This window comes from Gallus gallus (assembly GCF_016699485.2).
Source record: "Gallus gallus isolate bGalGal1 chromosome 37 unlocalized genomic scaffold, bGalGal1.mat.broiler.GRCg7b 37_unloc3, whole genome shotgun sequence".
Classification (NCBI taxonomy): domain Eukaryota; kingdom Metazoa; phylum Chordata; class Aves; order Galliformes; family Phasianidae; genus Gallus; species Gallus gallus.
Window position 1 is genome coordinate 1 of NW_024095969.1, and position 19334 is coordinate 19334.

Consider the following 19334-nt stretch of genomic DNA (forward strand, 5'->3'; position numbering starts at 1 on the left):
TGACTCTGCGGTGGCCCGTCTTTCACTTGTCTGGAAACCTCATAGCCGTGCACCACCTCAAGCCCCGCAGGGAGTCCCTGCCAGGTAGGAGGGAGGATTAAAGCTTTGCTGGCTTCACGCACAGGGCCAACAGGGCCACCGCCTCCATTCTCCAAAGCAAACCTCCCCCTCGGAGGAGCCCAGCCAAACATGGGGCCGTTCTGGCTGATGGCCACAAGAAGCAGTTCCAGGGAAGCACTGCGGAAAACCAACCGTATCATCAACTCCGTCCCTCCCATTTTTCAGCCCATAGGAAGCTGGAGCCGCTCAAGAGCAGCGAGGTGGCCGCAGCTGCCTCTGTGACCTGGCAGACAGCGCAGGCTTGCATCCAAAGCACCGTGTCCCTGCTCTCTGGCTGCCTGAAGAATGGGGAGAACGTTGCCGTTGTCTTCAAGGACATTGGAGTACTCCACATCGATGGAATGACCTTCCACATGAAATTCTATTACGACTTCCTTGAGAAGCTGTCAGGGAAAGAGAAGTTCAGGAAAGCTCTTCTCAAGGTGAGCTGTAGCTTTCTACCACCAGCACCTGGCCAGCTGCTCGCGCCGTGCAAGTGCTGGGGTGCCATCAGCCCTCCCTGCCTTGGGCTCCTTGTGCGCCCAGTGCCTCAGCCGTCACAAGGACATCCCACATCCTCCCTGTTCCTCCCCTGCAGGCCCCCTGGCTGCTGGACATGGTGGTGTCCCGAGCGGCACCGGTGGCCTCCCTGGCACTCTCTGGCTGCCTCGTCGTCTTTCCCAAGTGAGTATGTTGGGGGCTGTAGCTGCTGCTTGCTGCAGCTGCTCAGCTCTCATGCCGTAGCATTTGTTCCTTGTGACCATGGGTGTCCCTGCCCTGCCCACGAGGATATGGCATAGAATCATCGCATCATTTGAGCTGGAAGGAACCTGGAAAGGGCACCTAGTCCCACTCCCCTGCAGGGAACAGGGACACCTATCCGCCACATCAGGTTGCTCTCAGCCTGGCCCTGCTGAAGCCTTTAGAAAGCAGTGGCCATCATGCAGCATGAAAATGGGCCTGTCAGCAGGCAATCAGAGAGAGCAACAAGGATTGGTGGAGCGCTGCGTCCCACCGCTCACTGTCGTCTCCTCGCGTACAGGTTTCAAATGGAGTTTGTACCCAAACCACCACCTGGGATATCCCGCAGGTCCTCAGGAGGCATCCCTGCGGAGGGGAAACCAAAGGAAGAGGAGGCTTTGCCACCTCTCGCCCAGGGCAAGAAAGGTAAAGCAGCATCCAGCGCCTTTCCAGGGCACAAGCCACCAACTTGAGATGGGAAATCCCTTGCTGAACATCAGCCAAGGGCTCTGACTTACGTCAAAGCTTCACGCCAGCTCAGCACGGCCTCTTCCCACGAGGAATTGTTGGCCTCTCCAAAACCAAGGTGCTGGCTGTGACGTGCCCCCATCCCTGGCTATGGCAGGAGCACCTCGGCACCTTAGGCCCCGCCCTCCCCCAACGAAAGGATATGGTCCCCAAAAGTCACCCTGTCAGCTCATCGTCACCACCCAGCTCCGCTTTCCCAAAGCCAAGCGTCACTAATGCACTCCCAAAAGAGAGTCCCAAGATGGCAGAGAGGAGAAGTGGGGCCAGAGATGGTTTCAGGGAGGGTCCGCGGGCGGCACAGATGTCAGCAGTGGGGGGAGCAGAGCAGGCCCTCACGCATGTTCTGGGAACAGGCCTGAGCGCCCCTGGTGAGTGAGCCAAAGGGTTGACGGTGAGTCTCCTCTGCCTTCCCAATCCCAGTGAGATTTGCTGGCAAGCCAACCTTCATCAAACGCTTGAGCTCGGACAGTCTAGATGGAGGAAAACTCCGAAGGATAAGGAGCTTACTGCGCAAGGAGAGCTCTACGTCCAGGTGAGGCTGGAGGCTCTGGCTTGGCATGTGCATGGGGGTGATTGACTGAGCCAACGAGAGCCCATTCCCTAGCCCCAAAGGGTCCCTGTTTCTGGCTGCCCAATAGTGCTGGGATGGGGACGCCAGGAGCCCCCCAGCTCACAGGGCTGGCCCCTCTCTGGATCCCACGGGGGAGAGCCACAAGGGCAGCCGGTGAGCTGTCTGTGGGGAAGGCTGCGTTGCAGCCAAGGGTCCTGGCTCCGGCTTGCAGGATGCGGCCCCAAAGCCATCATCCACTCAGGCGGACCCCTCCTGCTCTGTCCTTTCAGTCTGCTGCCAGCCATCCCTGGAGTGCCTGAAGACCAAAAGCAGCCGCTGACCTGCCAGCTGCAGGGCCAGGCAGAAACAGACAGCCAAGAAGACCTGGGCCGAGCCCCGGGAACCAAACACGTGAGCTTCCGTGAGGAAGAACGGGAAGCGGAAAAAGCCCATCGTGTGGCTGCGGTGCTGAAGTTGCCCAAAGCCAACGAATCTTTCAGCAACGATTCCAGACCTTCCTCAAGGGCTCAGTCCAGCCCGTCGCAGGCATCGCAAGGCACTCCATCCCGGCTTCCACTTCTGGCATGCGACTCAGTCAGACTTCTGAGGCGCAGGGCTAAGAAGAGCAGGCAGAAAGAACCCGAGGAGATGGCAGCATCAACATCTCAGGCTGAGGCCAGCCAGCCGCAGGAGTCCTCTACTGACAGAGCTGGATTTCTGCCACCGATAAACGAAGAAACACAGTCTCCTCAGCGTCAGCCTCCAAACACCAAAGCCCCACCGCGCAGGAAGGGCACACCCTACCCACGCTGATGCGGGCATGGGGCGCCCATGAGCTCCAAGAGCTCCACTCGAGCTGGCTGCAAAACAGATGCTTGAATCCCATCTGCATCATATCTAATCCTAGACTAGGCTGCCGAGTGCCCAATCCAACCTGGCCTTCAACACTGCCACGGACGCGGCGTCCACAAGCTCTCTGGGCATCCGCTTCCAGCATCTCACCACCGTCTCTGGAAAGACCTTCTCCCTGACATCCAATCTTCATTGTCCCTCCCTCTGTCAATAAAGCCTTACCATGGGCCTATCCCATACAAATCTCCACAATGCCTGTGGCAGTGTCATTGCGTCTTTGGACGCCAGCTCTGGTGCTGGCGGAGGGAGAAAGAATTGTGAGAGGGCATCAGAACATCTCACGATGCTTTCCTTGATGCCAAAGGAAATCCAGCATCTCGCTTGGCTCGGCTGTCTGAGCTTTTCTGCTGAAGGGGAAGACCAAAAATGAAGTCAGCTTCAAATTGGTGCGGCAGCTCAGAGCTCTCACAGGATACCAGGGATCCTTGGGAGGCCTTTTCCAAGTGGAAGATTGCGTCCTATAAAGAATCACAGAATCACTGAATCATACAATGGCGTGCGTTGAAAAGGACCACAGTGACCATCAAGTTTCACCTCCCACCCCCCTCCCTGCTATGTGCAGTATTGCCAGCCACTAGACCAAAATGCCCCGTGCCACATCCAGCCTGGCCTTGAATGCCTCCAGGGATGCGGCATCCACAACCTCCTTGGGCAACCTGTTCCAGTGCCTCACCAGCCTCTCGGGGAAAAACTTCATTCTCAGATCCAACTTAAACCTCCCCTGTCTCACCTGAAGACCACTCCTGCATCTCCTATTACAACCCACCCTCGGAAACAGCCATTCTCCCTCCTGCTTAGATGCTCCCTTTAAGGAGCCTTCTCTTCTCCAAGCTAAACGATCCCAGTTCCCTTCACCTTTCCTCATACGAGAGGTGCTCCAGCCCTCTGACCATCTTAGTGGCCCTCCTCTGGACCCACTCCAAGAACTCCCCGTCTTGAGGAGAAGAGAGAATAAAGGTAAGGCAGACGCTGAGAAGGACAAGAGCAAAAGCAGTGAAGAACAGGCACAGGTAAGAAAGAAGAGCAGAAGAGGAGGAGAAGAAAAAGAGAGGATGAAGGTAAGAAAAACAAGCGGGCAGGGAGAAGAGCTGAAGAAGGGATGAGTGGGTGCAGGTAAGACAGAACAGCAGAAGTGGAGAGGAGCTGAAGAGGAGAAGTATGAAAAGTAGAGCAAAAGTACAGGAGGTGGAAAGAGAGGAAAGAGGCAAGAGAGAAGAGAGGAAGAGCAGAGAAAGAACAGAGCAGTAGAGAAGAGCGGACAGTGCTGTGAAAAGAAGAACAGTGCCAGAGAGCAGGTGAAGAATAAAGGAAGAGCAGAAGAGGAGTGTAGATGAAGAAGAGGTGTGAGCGCACAAGGAAGAAAGATCAGAAGAGAAGAGGAGTGCAGTAAGAAGAAGGAGGAGAGAAGATAGGGGAAAAAGAACAGCAGAAGGGTGCAGATGCAGAAGATGAGAGATGACACAGGGAACAACAAGGAGCAGAAGAGGAGAGCAGTCAGAAGAAAGACAAGTGAGAATACCGGGGACAAAGCAAAGCAGAGAGGAGTGCAGAGGCAGAAGAAAGAGGAGAGAGGATACAGAGAAGAAAGAGTAGTAGAAGAGGAGTGCAGATGCAGAACAAAGAGCATTGAGGAGACAGAATAAGAAGAGCAACAGAGGAGTTTAGACGCAGAACGATGAGGAGTGAATAAGGAGGGGAAATAACAGAGAAAAGGGAGAGAAGAGTATGGGAAAAAAAATCTAGTAGAGGAGAGGAAGACAGCAGACAGGAGAGGTTAGAAAAGATAGGAGAAGGGAGGGAAGGCGCATCAAGGAAAGGTTTCCAAAGGTAAAAAAAAAAAAAAAAAAAAAAAGAGAGAGATGAAGAAGATGGGAGTTCAACAGAAGAACTGAAGATGTAAGAAGTGGGGAGGACGTGTGCAGAGAGCAGGAGAGCAGAGAGAGAAGGTGAGAGCAAATTCCGTCACTGAGAGAAGAAGAAAAAGGAACGTCAATAATTTTCGTCTCTATTAAAGCTGGGTTCTGTGCAGGACATACAGGTGTTGTTGTTCTTTTTCTTTCGTTCTTTCTTTCTTTCTCTGCATTGCTTGTGTTCCTTTAGGCAATTCAAGAACTAGGAACGTCCAGGAACATTTGCACAACTTTGTCATGTCTCCTTAATCTCAGCTGCTTTAAAATACCCAACCGATGTCAAGTGGGGGTCACCTCCTCCAGGGCACCCTGCAATCCAGCTGTGCGCGTCTCACTTGGAAAAACTCACCTTCAGGAAGGAGCAGAGAGATTTTCCACGCTCAGCCAAGAATCCTCTTCTGCCACCCAGCACATCCTTTGCTGAGCAGGACACCATCACTCCCATCAGCGTGTTGCCCTCTGTTCCCACGCCCTCAAGAGCAAAACAGCCACGCACAGCTGACCACAAAGCCTTTGCAGCAACCACTGGCAGACACAGAGCTTGCACACATCCACCGCCAGGGACGTGCTGGGAGCTGATGTCTCTGGGCCCAGGGCACGGCAGCATTGGCTTCAGTGCTTTCATGCCTCCTGACAGCAAACCTCTGCTGCCAAAGCATCCTTTGCCCAAGGAAACCGTGCCATCAAGCACAACGCTTTCTCCCCCGAGTCTCTCCAGCTGGCAGTGAAGAAGACAGACACAGCTTTCAGGAAGCCAAGAAACACAAACGCACTCCATCTAGCAAATAACCCCAGCACTGCTTACCCCTTCCTGAGGAACAGGGCACACAAAAGCCCACCCAGGAGCAGACCTCAAGCAGAGCTCCTTCCCTGCGGGCAGCCAGCCCTTCCGTGAGCTCAGGGCCGGGTGGAACCAGGCTGCACCCCTCGCTCATGCAAGAGAATCGCCTCCAGCTGCTCCCCACAGCACAGCAAGGCGGAAGGAAGATTCAAGCCTGGCAAGGAGAAAAGACAACTCCGCCGCTCTGCAGCTTCACGGCTTCTCCTCGCTGCCTTCTGCTGCTCCCGGCAGCGCCTCGCCGCCATTCTTTGCTCCTTGGAGCCCCTTCCCGCCGCTGCCGCTGCTTTCCGGGAGTCCGCTGCGCTCCCAGCTCGGCGCCGGCCCCTGCCGGCCTCTGATTGGTCAGCGGCATTTCCATCCCGCCCCCGGTGGCATCTCCCCGGATGCGGGCAGCACCGAGACGGAAGCGCGGCAGGACGGGAGCGGTGCTGAGGACAGCGGCGCCGGAGGTGTGCGGGAGAACGGCTCCATGCCGGGGAGAGGAACCGAGCGCGGCCCGAATCCCCCCGCCGTCCCCTCCGCTCCCCTCCCCTCCTCTTGGCCGTGGGATGCGGGGATTTGGGACGGCTGAAGGACTCGGGGCCCCCACCGCCGCAGCGCTGCTGCCCGCATCCGGGCCGGGCCCCCCCGAGCCTCCAGCGCTGCTCCCGGTGCCCCCCGGGGCTGAGGTGGTCTGTGGGTGTAGGGGCAGTGGGGGAGATGTGGTGGGGATGTGGGAGCTGAGGGGGCTGTAGGGTAATGTGGGGCCGTGGGGGGCTGTAGGGGTGGCTCTTGGGGGCTGTGGGGGGTTACAGGAGGTATGGAGCAGTAGGTAGGTGTGAGTGGAATATAGGGGAATGTGGGGCATTAATTGGTCTTGCTAATTCTTGACGGAGAAGGTGTGTTTAGCTGCCAAAGTCGGTGGTTTGATAGCATGTTCTGAAGCATGTTCTGAATGGTTTGGGGCCCTTCCCCTATTACTGTTGTCCTAAGGCAGTGACGGACTTCCCTCACTCCGTAGGAATGGTTCCTGTGCAAGGGCATGGCCGTCTGCCTGTAACAGATACTGAAGGGGATGGTTGTGTGACTGCCGTGATGGAGTTGGCTTTTGAATGTCAATTGCACCCCGTTAACGTGCAGCTCTTTCTGACCCAGGCAGGAGCCGGGCAGCGGTACTGCAGCTCGTCTGGCAGCTTTGCAGCTCAGTTGGGAAGTAGAAGATGTGGCTGTGAAAGAAGAAGTCAGTTGCTGGGACGTCCCCCTGTTCTTCCCCTAGCTGTCCCCTTGCCTCAGCCAGGATTCCCCTTGCATTCCTGTAGGATTCCCTTCCATCCTCCTGGTTGTCCCTTGCTTTCCCCAAGGTTGCTCTTTCCTTTCCCATGACAGCCCACCCATCATTCTCTCAAAGCCCCAGTATCCACCCCAGTGTTTCCCCAGCAAGACCCCTAGAGACACCCTGTAGCCTCCCACAGATCCCCATAGCCCCCTCAAGGAGCTCCTCAGAACCGGTACACCTCCCCTGTACCTGGCCCATATGCACATGGAGCCCCACAGTCCCCAGCATCACCCCATGTCCCCCTCTGGGCTCCCACAGAACCCCCATGTTTCCTCTATTTCCTCCCTCAGACCTCCTTTCCCACCTCCAAGACCCCAACCCCGGGATCTCATCGATTCCTACGGTCCCTGACAGCAGCACCCCTGTCACCATCCCAGGAACCCCATAGCACACCTGAGGCCTCTCCTCAGCCCCATCCCCATCAAGCTCTTGTACAGCCATAGGGTGCTGGGGCAGGGGTGGCTGCTGCAGGAGAGGAATGCGGAGCTGGGGCAGGTGTAGGGCACAGCTGTGGGTGAAAGGGATGTGAGGGGCACTGTGGGTCCAGGAACATAGGAGGATTTGGGCAGGATATGGGGCTATAGACCACAGCCTGCAGGAGCAGAGTGCTTTGCAGGAGAAGACAAGGTGTGAGGTACAGGTGGGACTTGTGGGTGCGGGGACGTGGGGTGGCATGGGGACGTAGGGGGTATGAGGGCACGTGGGGAGCTGTTTGCGGATAGAATGGAGGATGTGGGGTGGTGTTGGAGTGCACTGGTTGATTTCTTCCTCAGAGGGGATTGGGGTTCCCTGTGGCCCAAAGGTGGAGCCCTGATCCATAACCCCACGTGAGCCCCGAACGCCATATAACTCGGCGTGAGCCCAAGGCTCCCCATGACCCATAACCCTGTGAGCACCGTAAGCCCATATGAGGCTGAGGGCAGTGATGGGTCTGTTACTGGCTAGGTCAGGAGGGTGGCTCTGGGGCCGCTGTTGTATAGCACTCTACATCTGCCCCTGACCCTCATCTAGCCCACATCTTGGGGGGTAAGATGAGGGTGCAGGGGTTAGTGGAGGGCTAAGGAAGAGATTCCATGAGTATGAACCATAGCAGCCTCAGAGCCATCCTAGAGCAGCGCCATCACTGCCCGCGGCCCGTGGCCAGCAGCAGTTCTCCTGGTTGCTGTGTTGTTACTTCACTCTCCTCAGTGAGTTCCTTCTGCTCCCATAGTTCTCCTCCTGTGGCACTCACTGCTCTCCTGTTCCCCCTTGGCTAAGGACTGCAGGCTCACAGTCTCCGCCACGCATCCGCTGTGCAGTTTTTCCAGAGCAGGTCTATGGCCAAGCTGCTCCTTTTGGGCTGATTGTGTGCTTTTCTATGCAGACAGGCAGGCAGGATTTCTTGCAGCTGTCGTACGTGCTGGGTCTCATGCTCCGTCCTGCACCTGTGCCTTATCTCGTGTGCACTCTCCACCTCCCCCTGGTCAGTACATCCTGGCCCTGCTGTGCTCTGCTCAGCATCTGTCTGCTGAGCAACGACACAGCTGTCACACTGACCCTACCTTGTGCTATCCCTGCAGATGTTTGATGATTTCCTCTGCCACTGTCCCAGCCATAACAGGTCGGGTGATTTCCAGCAGCACACAGCTGGCACACCGAGCCACTCTGACCACGTACGGCAGCAGCCCGCCCCATGGCTTCCTTGGGGCAGCCGTGGGGCTGTACCACCCTGAGGAGGCGATGACTTTTCCCCACACACAGCTGGTTCTCTGGCCACACGGGGTGAGGATGTGGGGTTGGGGGTCACATGGCTGTCCTGCAGAGTCAGAGTGTTATGGGGTTTTGTGGGGTTCTGGGTTAGATGGGGTTCTGGGTTGCTGTGATGAGGTCAGATGAGATGGTAGGGTCAGATGGGGTGACATGGAGTTCTGTGGTCACATGTGTTTCTATGGTCGAGTTGAGGTGGGGGCAGGGATCCCAGAGTTCTGGGGCCACATGGCATCGGGTCGCAGCGTGATGGGGGCAGGTAGGGTCAGGGAGTCACAGGGTCATGTGGGGGTGTGGTTCACCCAGGGTTGTGGGTCACATACAGCCATGGGGTCACACACATGATGAGGTCATCTTGGCTTATGGCTCGTGTGGGGTTACGGCTTAGGGTCCCACCTTTGGGCTGCACGGACCCCCAGTCCCCTCTCAGGAAGAAATGAAACCCCTCCTACACCGCTGTCCCCTTCCCCCCTTTTTTTTTTACCTCAAACTGCTCCCCACCTCCTCCCATAGCACCCCATACCCCCGCGTCCCTCTTGCAGCGCACATCTTGTCTTCTCCTGAACAGCATTCTGCTCCTGCAGGCTGTGTTGTCATATCCATTCTATATCCCCCACACCCCCTCCCACAGAGCTACATAGCTCCTCAAGTACTTTCTCTGACCGGGTACACCTCCCCCACCGCCAACCTGGGACCTCGCAGAGCCCCACAGTCCCCAGCAGCACCCCACGTCCCCCACGGTTCTTCAAGGATCCCTCCGATTTGAGGGAGGCTCAGACCTCCCTTTATGCCTCAGACCCCTCCTGTGTTCTCCGACTCCCACAGTCCCTGACAGGACTCCCATCACCATCCCAGGACCCCCGTAGCCCACTGATGAGGAACCCCGCAGCAATCCACATCTCAGGATGGGGCTCCAGCTGTGCCCCAATGCCTGCATTAAAGAGAGGAGAATGAATGAGTGTAACGGGGCACCTTTCCTCCTGACATTACCAACTGCCTGCGTGTTGGCTGTGCCACATGAGCGGCATTTTGTCCTCGAGCTGTGAGTGCAGGTATGTGTGCATACGGGGGTGTGCAAAGATGGTGCTGAGCATGAGTGTGCACTGCACGTGGGCGTGTGCACGGTGTCTGTGGGTGAAAGTTTTGCACGTGTGTGCGTGCAGATGGCTGTGTGCAAGGCTAGAGCTGCGCTTGTGTCTTTATGCACGTGGGTGTGCAGAAGGATGGTGTGCACGCATGTGTGTGTATGCATGAACACGAATGCGTGCATGAAGGTCTTTGCACAAGGCTGTTGGGTTTTGCACACACTTGCGTGCACACGAATGGAGTGCGCACACCCGGCTGTGCAAGGATGCGCTTGCACGTGTGTGTGAATGCACAGCTGTGTGTGCGGGGAAGTGTTTGCACATGGGTGTATGGTTCTGCACACTTCTGTGCACACAGATGCGCGTGCAAGGGGGCAATGGAGGCTCCTGGGAACAGGAGATTTCTGGGGGCAACGGAAGTCCCGCCAGAGTGCTGGAGAGCACAGGGCCGGAAAGCACAGCTCCACAGCACTGCGCTCTGCACAACAGCCTGCAGGACGGCACGGAGCGCTGACAGAACCAGGACATAGCGCCATAGCAGGCACTGCAAAGGAAACAGCTCCATTCCAGCTAGAACAGTGACAGGCAGGCAGGCACTGGGGAGGGCTGCACGGCAGAGGGACGCCCTCTGTGTGCCACACCAGGAGAACCTGGAGTGCTGTCTGTAAGCAGAACAGTGCCGGGATGGCGGCCTGGCGGTCCTAAGCTTCGGAGATGCTGCTCTGGACCAACAGCCTGTCACTTTCTGAGAAAACGCTGTCCTTTTGATGAACTTTGCTCATTATACACTCGTCATCAAAGCCAAAAACACTCAGTGCTGCCCTGGGAAACTCAGCCATCTGCACAGCGTTGCTCTCCAAGTTAGCACGCTCGTGGCCAGGCTTTGTTCCTCGCAGCTCTCTGCACGTGCTTTGCAGACTGTCTGTTTGTGGGCAGTGCAAAGGACTGCTGCCTCCGCTGCATCACTGGATGGCAGCATTCGCTGACGGAGCTGTGGGAGTTCTGAGCGAGCGCTGCGAGACCAATAACGAGGAGGTGGTGCAGCAGCTCTCCGAGTGCCGCTGGACAAATGAGGCCGTGCGCTCTGTGTGAATCTCTCATTGTGTCTGGTATTTATTGACTCCATCTGAAGTTGGAGTGCTGAGTTGGGCAGCACTCGCAGCGCTGCCCTGTAACGCTGCGCACTGCAGCCGCTGCCTGCTGACGCTCCTCCTCTCAGTCCTTCAGCTGCAGCTTCTGCATCATCTCCACAAGGCTGTTCACTGCGGAGGCCTGGAAAGAAACGGAGCGAGGGTAGAAACAGGACACCTCTTCCCTCGGGAATTTACAGTCTCTTTCTTTCATATCTGACAGACAGAGGCCCTGAGAACAACCAGAGCCGTGTCTGCGTTCACCAAGGACTCACCTCTGCACGTGCAGCGGCAGCTCTGAGGGCAGCCTTCATCGATTCCCCTCTCCTCTCTTTCTCTTGGCGTCTTCTTGCTAGAAAGCAAGAATAAACATGAATGCATTTTGTCAGCAGCACAACTGCAGAAACACGGGTGCCGTACAGGCAGAAGGCAGCAAAAAACAGAGGAAACGGGACTAGGAAGTTTCCCAGTGAATGACATTTCCAGGGGGATGTGCAGAAAACCACCATGGAGTTAATGGAAGGAGACGGGGTTACGTGTTCTGGCACCTCACTGCCTTTGGACTTTGTAGCCTTCCACTCTTGTCCCCTCCACAGAGAAGGAAAAAGCAAAGCGAACCCTGAGCAAACTCAGTGTGCTTGAAAAGGGCAGCAGCTCACCAGGGTGGGTCCCACAGCACCTTCTCACCTCTTAGCTTGGAGCTCCGCACTGCAGCAGGCCCAGGGTGTGCTGCTGGAGCTGGCACGCTGTCTCCGCTCGGCCCCCTCACTCTTTTGTTAGCAGGCAGCTGCACTGCTGTTGGCTTCGCTTCTTCCAAGCCTTTGCTTTTACATCCAGCCAAGGACTTGGAGACAGAGCGGGAGCACACAGCAGGGGAAGGTCTTCCCCCTGTGCTGGGACCTGCTGTTGTAGGAAGCCCTCCAGCCTGGAGATGAGCTCTCTCCAGAAGGACTTCCTGCACCGCTTTTGCGTAGATCTTTCCGTTGGGCTCGGCACCTCTCTCTGTGATAATCGGGAAAGGCGAAGCAACAACATTGAAAGAGAGTCCTTGCAGTCCTTGCAGTCTGCAGAATGGGCCATCATGCTAAAATGTCTCGAGTACTCACGGTAAGGGATCTTAGGATCATGGGTGAACGTTGGGTTCCCAGCACGGATGTGCAGTGCCCTTTCCTCTCCCCTCCATCGCACACACTGCCCTTCATGCAGCCCTATTTAGAGGCGCATACCCATAGCACAGCTCACATGAGCTTCTTACCTGCGGAGGCTTTCCGTTTCCCCCCTTGCCCAGCACCACTCCATGGACGCACAGGATCCATCCCTACAGAAACATTGTAAAAAATCAACAACGTTGATTTCACAGGCACCAGCAGGCAGCAGCAGAAATATCATGCAGTAAGCCCACGTCCCCCCAGGAAACAGAAAGATGCTTCTTTGACAGCCCAAACACAAAGGGATTGATAGTTCACTTTGCACTGCTCCTTCCTGCACTCCAAATGGATGCTTACTTGACATCCCATACAGCACTGCACCCACTCAGAAGGAATACTCAAAATTCATTCCTCCACACTTTGCGACGGAGGGCTGAAGAAACTCACTTCTGTATGGCAGGAAGGACCGTCCGTCCCTGTTGCGTCCCTCTGTGCGCTGCAAGGCGCGGTTGGATCTCTGGCAGCCTGCTGGCTGCTGCTCCCAACCGCGGGGAACCGCACCGCGCCACTTCTGAAGAGAGAAAGGGAGAAACGGTGGTGGGAACGGGCAGCCAAGATTTGCAGAGAGGTTCCAGATCAGTGCCACAGATGGGATATCAGAGTGCTGAGACACTGATTATCACTATGGGAAAAGACAGCCTGAGCCACGTCCACGTTGTTAGCCCAGGCTGTCAGCAGTGAGCACTGAATACAACCGGTTCCTGAGGTCACCAAGGACCAGCAGGGCTCCCCTTACTCCGTCCCTTCCCCTTGAAAACAAGGAAACGGAAGCACCAAGCAGAAGAAGCCCAGCCATACCTTGCAACTCACACGGCAGGAATTGGAACCACGGTCGTCTCCTTGCTGAGACATGGCTGCTGAAGGCTCAGAGGAAGCTGAAGTTCCAGAGGCTCTCTCTGCAGAAACTTTCCCAGCCCTTGAAAGGAGCTGGCTTCCCGCTTCCCAAGACCGCCTCGATCCCAAAATCTCCCTTGGGACAATAACCCTGCAGAGAGTACCAACGAGTGCACACGCGATGCTTCCGTCGGGCTCTCACAGGGTGATCTGTTCCACAGAAGGCCCAGAGCTCAGTCTCTGCGTGCAGCACGCTCACCAGAGCTCCAGCTCTGCTCACCAGCTGTGGCACAAACGCTCCCACCCCAGCAGTGGTTGTGACCTCAGTGAGTGCCCGCATCGCCCTGGTGCTTTCATCATAAGCGAAGGAAATGGACGCCTCCCAGCTCCACATCTTAGGGTCACCCAATGGGGTTATCTGAAGAACAGGAATGGAGAAGTGAAGACGACTCTTGTGCAGCCCAATAAAAAACAGAAAAGACCAATATGGCTTCACAGTGGTCAATGGAGTCCCAGAGGAATCACTGGAAACCAATAGCAACGCACGCCTGGATGTCCCGGGGCTGGTGCAGGCCTGTCTGGCTGTGGCGTTAGGTTCGGGGACCGATGTAGGCCTCTCGGGCTGTGGCTGTACCTTCAGGCCTCGGGGCCGGTATAGGCCTCTTGGGCTGTGGATTTATATTCAAAGCTGGTGCTGGCCTCTTGTGCCATGGCTGTGGCTTTAGGCCCTTGGCCTGGTTCCGGTCCTCTCTGGCTGTGGCTTTAGGCCCCGGGGCCAGTGCTGGCCTTTTGGGCTGTGGCTTTAGGCCCTGGGGTCGCTGGCAGCCGGTGTGTCCGTGGCTGTGGCTTCAGGCCTTGGGGCTTGTGCTGGTTTCTCAGACTGGGTCTGGGGCTTAAGGCACTGGGGCCGTTGTAGGCCTCTCTGGCTGTGACTTCAGGCCGTTGGGCCGGTGCTGGTCCTTGCTGGTTGGGGCTTCAGGTGCCGGCCTCTCTAAGTTTGGCTGTGGCTTTAAGCCCCTGCACTGTTTCAAGTCCTTTCAAGCTGTGCCTTTAGTCCCCAGGGCCTTTTTTGGCCTGCCTGGCTGTGGCTTTGGCTTTAAGCCCCGTGGCCGGCGTCAGCCTCTCAGGCTGTGGCTTTAGGGCCTGGGCTCAGTGCTGGCCTCTTTTTTTGTGGCTTTAGACCCCAGGCCCTGTGCCGGCCTCTCTGGCTGTGCCTGTGGTTGCAGGCCTCAGGGCCGGTGCCGGTTTCTCTGTCCTTGTTTTTAGGCCACAGGGCTGGTGCCGGCCTCTCTGGCTGTGGATTTACGTCCCAGGGACCTTGCCAGCTTCTCTGGCTTTGGCTTTAAGCCCCAGAGCTGGTGCCGGCCTGTCTGGCTGTAGATGTGGATTTAGGCCCTGGGGCCAGTGTCCACCTCTGTGGCTGTGGCTTTAAGCCCTAGATCTTGTATCAACCTATAACAACGTGCATTTGAAAATGGTTTGTGTAAGGAAATGAAAGCAAGAGAACACAGAGCTCTTCTGGGTATTTCTAGAATTGCGAAAGGGATCGGAGAGCGTGCTCAGCCTTGGGTGGCTGGTTGTATCCAGCAATCCCTACCACAGTTGTAAACAGTCACTAAATCTTTGTTATCCTGCTTGCCAGGATTTGGATGGGACAAGAAGCCAACGACTATCAGTTTAGGGGAGGTAATGAATGTTAGCCGCTCCCCTTTCTTCTCCCCTTAGCTACTTAGGTTACACAGTTCTTCTGTGCGATGTGCCGGTGCAATACCTCTGAGCGATCATTTTGACGGGTTCAGCAATGCTTGTGGCAACAGGCTTTGGTCATCCTCAGATCCACATGACGAGAGAGACTGAAAGAAAAATAAAATAGGAGGTAATAGTCCTTTCTCTTCTTCTACTCAGCATGCCGTAACTAAAGCTTCCATACTATGCTTTTTGCCTTGATAGGGGTGTTCCCTGAACCTCACAACTTTAGCACAGCACTTTCTGTTGAGATTCCCGCCAACAGAGAAATATTAGTGCCAGTCCTCTGCCTCTTTTTGTCTCTGTTGTCTGGATTTCATTTAGTGGCCCACGAACAGAGCCAGGACAGCCAAGCCCTGCAGGTGGAGGCAGGGACCAGGCTCAGGAGCAAGGGCAGAGTGGTTTCTTTGTTTCTAAAGGGAATGACAGTGTTTTCTGCAGGTGGATTTGCCACAGCCTTTCTTACAAGGACTGAGAGTGGGATGAGAAGTGCCCTGAAGTTGCAAGTAGGCAAAAGAGCAATGCAAATCAAGGTAACTGTGTTGGAGGCCCTGCCTGGGAGCAGAGTGACGTGAGAGCCCCACCACCTTCTGCTTAGGAGCTGTGTAGAGTCCCCATCCCAAATGGCGTGTTTCCTTAGCAAAACGGTTGTTCTTCTGGAAAGCCCCAGCTCCTCGCGTTACATTACTACGTGAAGAATCCCAGGCTGAATTATTTAGAACTACTTTTTTGTTAGTGGTCAAGTAAAACACGGCAACAGAGGCAGCGGGGGGTAACCTCAGGAAAAAGAGGGGACAAAAACATCTCCTGTGTCAAGGCCTGACTTGATGAGAAAGGAAGAGCTGTGGAAGTGTGCGTGGTTGGAGGTGTCCATCTCCTAGACTGCACCCAGAGGAGGAGAATGATTCTGGCTCTGCAGTCTCGGAACTCCAGGCAATACACACAGGGAAGGATTTCTGGGCTGAGATGAATTTATATCTCTGCAGCTTCTAATCTTTTGCATGTGGCGTTCTCATGCAGTGAAGCTTTTGGACATGGTTTATCGTCACCGTAGCTGACCTGCATGGGAAAAGATGCCATTAGGTCTCACATGAAAGCTTTTAACCAAGCTTTGACTTGCCAGTGCTTTCCGTTGTCTCCACTTGCCTGGTGCCTCCTTGAAAAGTATGTCTCGTGTGGAAATCTCTAGAAAAAAAGCTATTTCCTAGCTTTTGTGCAATAAAGAAGCATTTGCAACATTGCTTCTTGCAGCAGTACGGTGTTTCAGAAGAGAGAAAAACACAGCTGGCATCAACTGGATTTCTGTTGTTGGTAAAGCTGGGCTGAGCTCTAGACTGACTCTTGCACCTGGGAATGCGAGCAAAGCCTGCAGACACAGAGGAATAACTTTTCCCTGCAGGCTGAGCATGCCAGAGGCAGGTCATTGCTAGGAGAGCTGGTGCTTTAAAGCAGCAGGTCGTACAGAGAAGGTAATTCTAAAAGCAAGCTTGCCAGTTCTTTTTTACCTCAGTGGTTTCTGAGCAAGGAAAGAGTTGAGATGCTGTTTGCTCGTGGAAGAGGGGGAGAGGAAAAGCAAGGAAAAGGCATGCTGTGCATAGCCAGCACATTGCACCTGCACCGGTCTTCCCCTGCACAAAGGAGGAGCAGCTCAGCGAGCTTCGCCTGGGCCATGGAAGGGAACATCCAAACGTCCGGAGCAACCCCAAACGAGTTAGCTGTGGAGGCTGGTTGTTTTCTGCTGTTTGTCTCATCCTTCTGGAAAGAAGCAGGAGGAGACAGAGCTCAGATTTGATCCCGCTGTGCGTGATGGTTAATGCCAAGGGACAGAAGTGTGTGCTTAGGCAGGGGAGAAGCTAGGAAAGCTGAGCATCGTAGAGGAACGAGATTAAAACAGAGCTCATTCTACACAGCAGTTCAGCACGTTGAAGGGATTTATCTTCCCTTCTACCAGTGTAGAAGCTACCAACACTACCAGCGTGTGTTGGGCTTGGTTGCTTGCAGAAGGAACAAGGTTACGTGTTGGTTTTACAGAGAACAGCCGTTATGATTTCTTGATAGATTTAATCGATAATAGCAGAGGAGTGGCAAGAAAGGGCCCCGCCAATGCCAGTAAGTTCCTACCCAGACCTATGTGACAGACTGACATGTGGAAATCAGACCCTATAGCCAGTAAGGATATGGAGCAGCTATGTGTTTATTGGTGACGCGCATACACCCTGGTGCAAGGGGGATCGTTCCACCTAACTTGCACCCCGTCAGGAGAAATGGTGCTATAGTTATAGGTCAAACTAATACATAATCAGTAGTTGACAGGAATTCAGATACATCTTCATTACATTCCCGAGAGCCTATTAGCATGCAGTCCCTCCCCCCCTTGCGCGGGCGTAGTAGGTCAGTGATGATGAAGGCTTGCAGTCTTCCTCACAAAGGCTCGTAGTCTTCCTCGCTGCAAACTTCTGACCCTGAAGGGGGGGCATCCCCCAAACCAGTTTCAACTTGCCCTGTAGACAACTAATCACCTCCCTGCCAAATGTTTTTTCGAGCTGCTCTCCAGCCCTTATCTCTATGGCCTTCATCCTCCTTGCTATTCCAGACCCAGTGTCTGTGAAAGTGCTTGGAACCCACTCTCTACATAAACTATCTCTATTTGCCCCTTGTTTCTACTTTGTGAAGCTGCTTTCCCCTTTCTTGCTGTGAGGCCCTTCTCTCTCAAACTGCAGGGTCCTGCTCTCTCTCTTCAAGAGCAGTCAGAAGAAAGACAAGTGAGAATACAGGGAACAAAGAAAAGCAGAGAGGAGAGCAGAGGCAGCAGAAAGAGGAGTGAGGATACAGAGAAGAAAGAACAGGGGAAGAGGAGTGCAGATGCAGAATAAAGACAAGTCTGGCAACAGGAAACAAAATCCAACAGAAGAGCAGTGCTGATGCAGAGGGAAAAGGAGTGAGGATGATGCAGGGGAATAAGAACAGGAGAAGAGTGAGAATGCAGAGGAAAGAGCAGGGAGGATAGAAAAGAAGGGAGAGCCTAAGAGGTGGGCAGATGGAAAAGGAGTGAGGGAAGAAAGAAGAGCAGAAGAGTAGAGCCGATGCAGAAGAAAGAGGAGTGAGGAAGCAGGGAAACATACAGCAGAAGAGAAAAGCAGATGCAGGTGAAAGAGCAGTGGTGAGATGCAATGGAAACCATCAGAAGAGTGAGGATACAAGGAGGAAAGAACAGCAGAAGAGGAGCACAGCTGCACGAGAATGAGCAGTGAGAATACAGGGAAGAAAGAGGAGGAGGAGAGCAGATGCAGAAGAAAAGAGACGTCACGTTACAGGGAAGAAAAGCAGGGCAGACGAAGTACGGAGAGGAAGCAGGGGAAAAAAACACTGAAGAGCACGGATAGAGATGAAAGAGCAGTGAGGATACACAGAGGATAGAACAGCAGAAGAGAAGCAGAAGAGAAAAAACAGGAAAAGAGTGAGAATGCAGACGGAAAAGCAGGGAGAATACAGGGAAGAACCAAGAGCCTAAGAGAAGTGCAAATGCAAAAGCAAGCGAGGCTACAGGAGAAGAAAGGACAGCAGAAGGGGAGTGCAGGTGCAGATCCCCCAAACAAAGCACTCCCTGCCCGCTAGGGTTGCGGGTGCGACGCAGTCACCACAATGACGTCGAGGATCAATGCCAGGTAATTCAGTGAGCGTTCCAACAAAGAATCAAGGAAAAAACTGCCAGGCAAAACTAAGAAACCTTCTGGCAACAGGTCTTTAACGTTACGCGTAGAGTCCTTTGGAACAGGAGTTGTTTCTGTGTCAACAACTTGAAGATCAATTCAGGCAACGGCTACTAAAGAAAAACGAGTCACATAGCATGGAGAGCAAAGAAGAGAAGAGAGAGGAAACAGAGAGGTGCCAGCACTGCCACCCGGGGCGGGCAGCAGGCTGCTGGTGCCAGCGTCATCATGGGCGGCGGCCAGCACTGGCCACGCTGTCACCGCGTCGCCGTGGCGACGTTTGTGACACAGCCACCCGGGAGGGGTATGAAGGCGGTGCACGCTGGTGGGGCCTGCATCCTGAAGGAGCATCTGGTAGAGAGCAGACGCACCTGAAGGGATGAGCTCCGGCATGGCTGGCGCCAACAAGGAGCAACCCGCTGGCACGAGGCGGAACAGGATGAGCTTCTGCGAGGATGGCCCCGCAGCGAGGCGTGCCTCCAGACCCACCTGCACCGACACCGAAGGTACACGGCTCCACAGCCACCACAGGAGTGCTGCTGTAGCCAATCCTGGCACACAGACGACACTTTCCATCTGCCACCTCACTCCCGGCTGGCAGCGGGAGGGCTGCCGGGAAGCGGCAGGTGCAGAGTGTGACCTGCTTTTCCTTTGCCCTCCAGAGCGAGTTGCCGTCTGGGATGCGGTGGCCGCCTACGTACAAGAGCACCTCCTGGTGCAGAAGGTGGGTTGGCTGCTGGGTTCCTCCTCTCCCTGTCCGCCTCAGCCAAGACTTCCTCCCACTCTTCCCCTCCACAGAAAGCAGGAAACTCACCCCACGCGTCTCTACTGGGCATGCCATGGGCTTCCTGCAAAACCCGCAGGATCACTTGTGCTGGGCGCTGTCCTGTCTCAGGGCTGATCCCGCTCGCGGGAAGCCTCTGGATCCCATCAGGCTGCTTCTGCCCTGACTGCTGTGCTGCATTTGGGAGGGCGAGGG

At 55.1% G+C, this 19334-nt stretch overlaps 3 protein-coding genes and 1 non-coding gene across 6 annotated transcripts; 2 read left to right on the forward strand and 2 right to left on the reverse strand.

Annotated features, from left to right (window-relative positions):
• The first annotated feature begins 6 nt into the window (after window positions 1–6).
• On the forward strand, window positions 7–3017 carry LOC121108765. The gene is made up of 6 exons (XM_040656902.1): window positions 7–84; window positions 286–542; window positions 698–783; window positions 1142–1266; window positions 1789–1900; window positions 2209–3017. Exons 2-6 carry the CDS (start codon window positions 462–464, stop codon window positions 2729–2731), a joined length of 927 nt encoding a protein of 308 aa, XP_040512836.1. The 5' UTR covers window positions 7–84; window positions 286–461; the 3' UTR covers window positions 2732–3017.
• A 339-nt stretch (window positions 3018–3356) lies between these two features.
• Window positions 3357–5900, reverse strand: LOC124417572. Its single transcript, XM_046906051.1, has 2 exons — window positions 5546–5900; window positions 3357–5049 (listed from the first exon to the last, which is right to left on the reverse strand). The coding sequence occupies exon 2, from the start codon at window positions 4455–4457 to the stop codon at window positions 3405–3407; it is 1053 nt and encodes a 350-aa protein (XP_046762007.1). The 5' UTR covers window positions 4458–5049; window positions 5546–5900; the 3' UTR covers window positions 3357–3404.
• A 62-nt stretch (window positions 5901–5962) lies between these two features.
• LOC121108767 lies at window positions 5963–14647 on the forward strand. Of its 2 annotated transcripts, none has more exons than XR_006932574.1 (3): window positions 5963–6249; window positions 6716–9694; window positions 14633–14647. It is a non-coding gene; the product is annotated as an uncharacterized LOC121108767 (transcript). The 2 variants fall into 2 exon arrangements; XR_005843422.2 differs by lacking the exon at window positions 14633–14647 and adding an exon at window positions 11081–11248.
• On the reverse strand, window positions 10821–14836 carry LOC121108766. 2 transcript variants are annotated; one of them, XM_040656904.2, is made up of 7 exons: window positions 14671–14836; window positions 12864–13317; window positions 12453–12576; window positions 12113–12175; window positions 11545–11859; window positions 11133–11209; window positions 10821–10999 (listed from the first exon to the last, which is right to left on the reverse strand). In XM_040656904.2, the coding sequence occupies exons 2-7, from the start codon at window positions 12915–12917 to the stop codon at window positions 10943–10945; spliced, it is 690 nt and encodes a 229-aa protein (XP_040512838.1). In that variant the 5' UTR covers window positions 12918–13317; window positions 14671–14836; the 3' UTR covers window positions 10821–10942. The 2 variants fall into 2 exon arrangements, with proteins under 2 accessions (XP_040512838.1, XP_040512837.1); XM_040656903.1 differs by lacking the exon at window positions 14671–14836 and having other exon boundaries at window positions 12864–13633.
• Between the last annotated feature and the right edge of the window lie 4498 nt (window positions 14837–19334).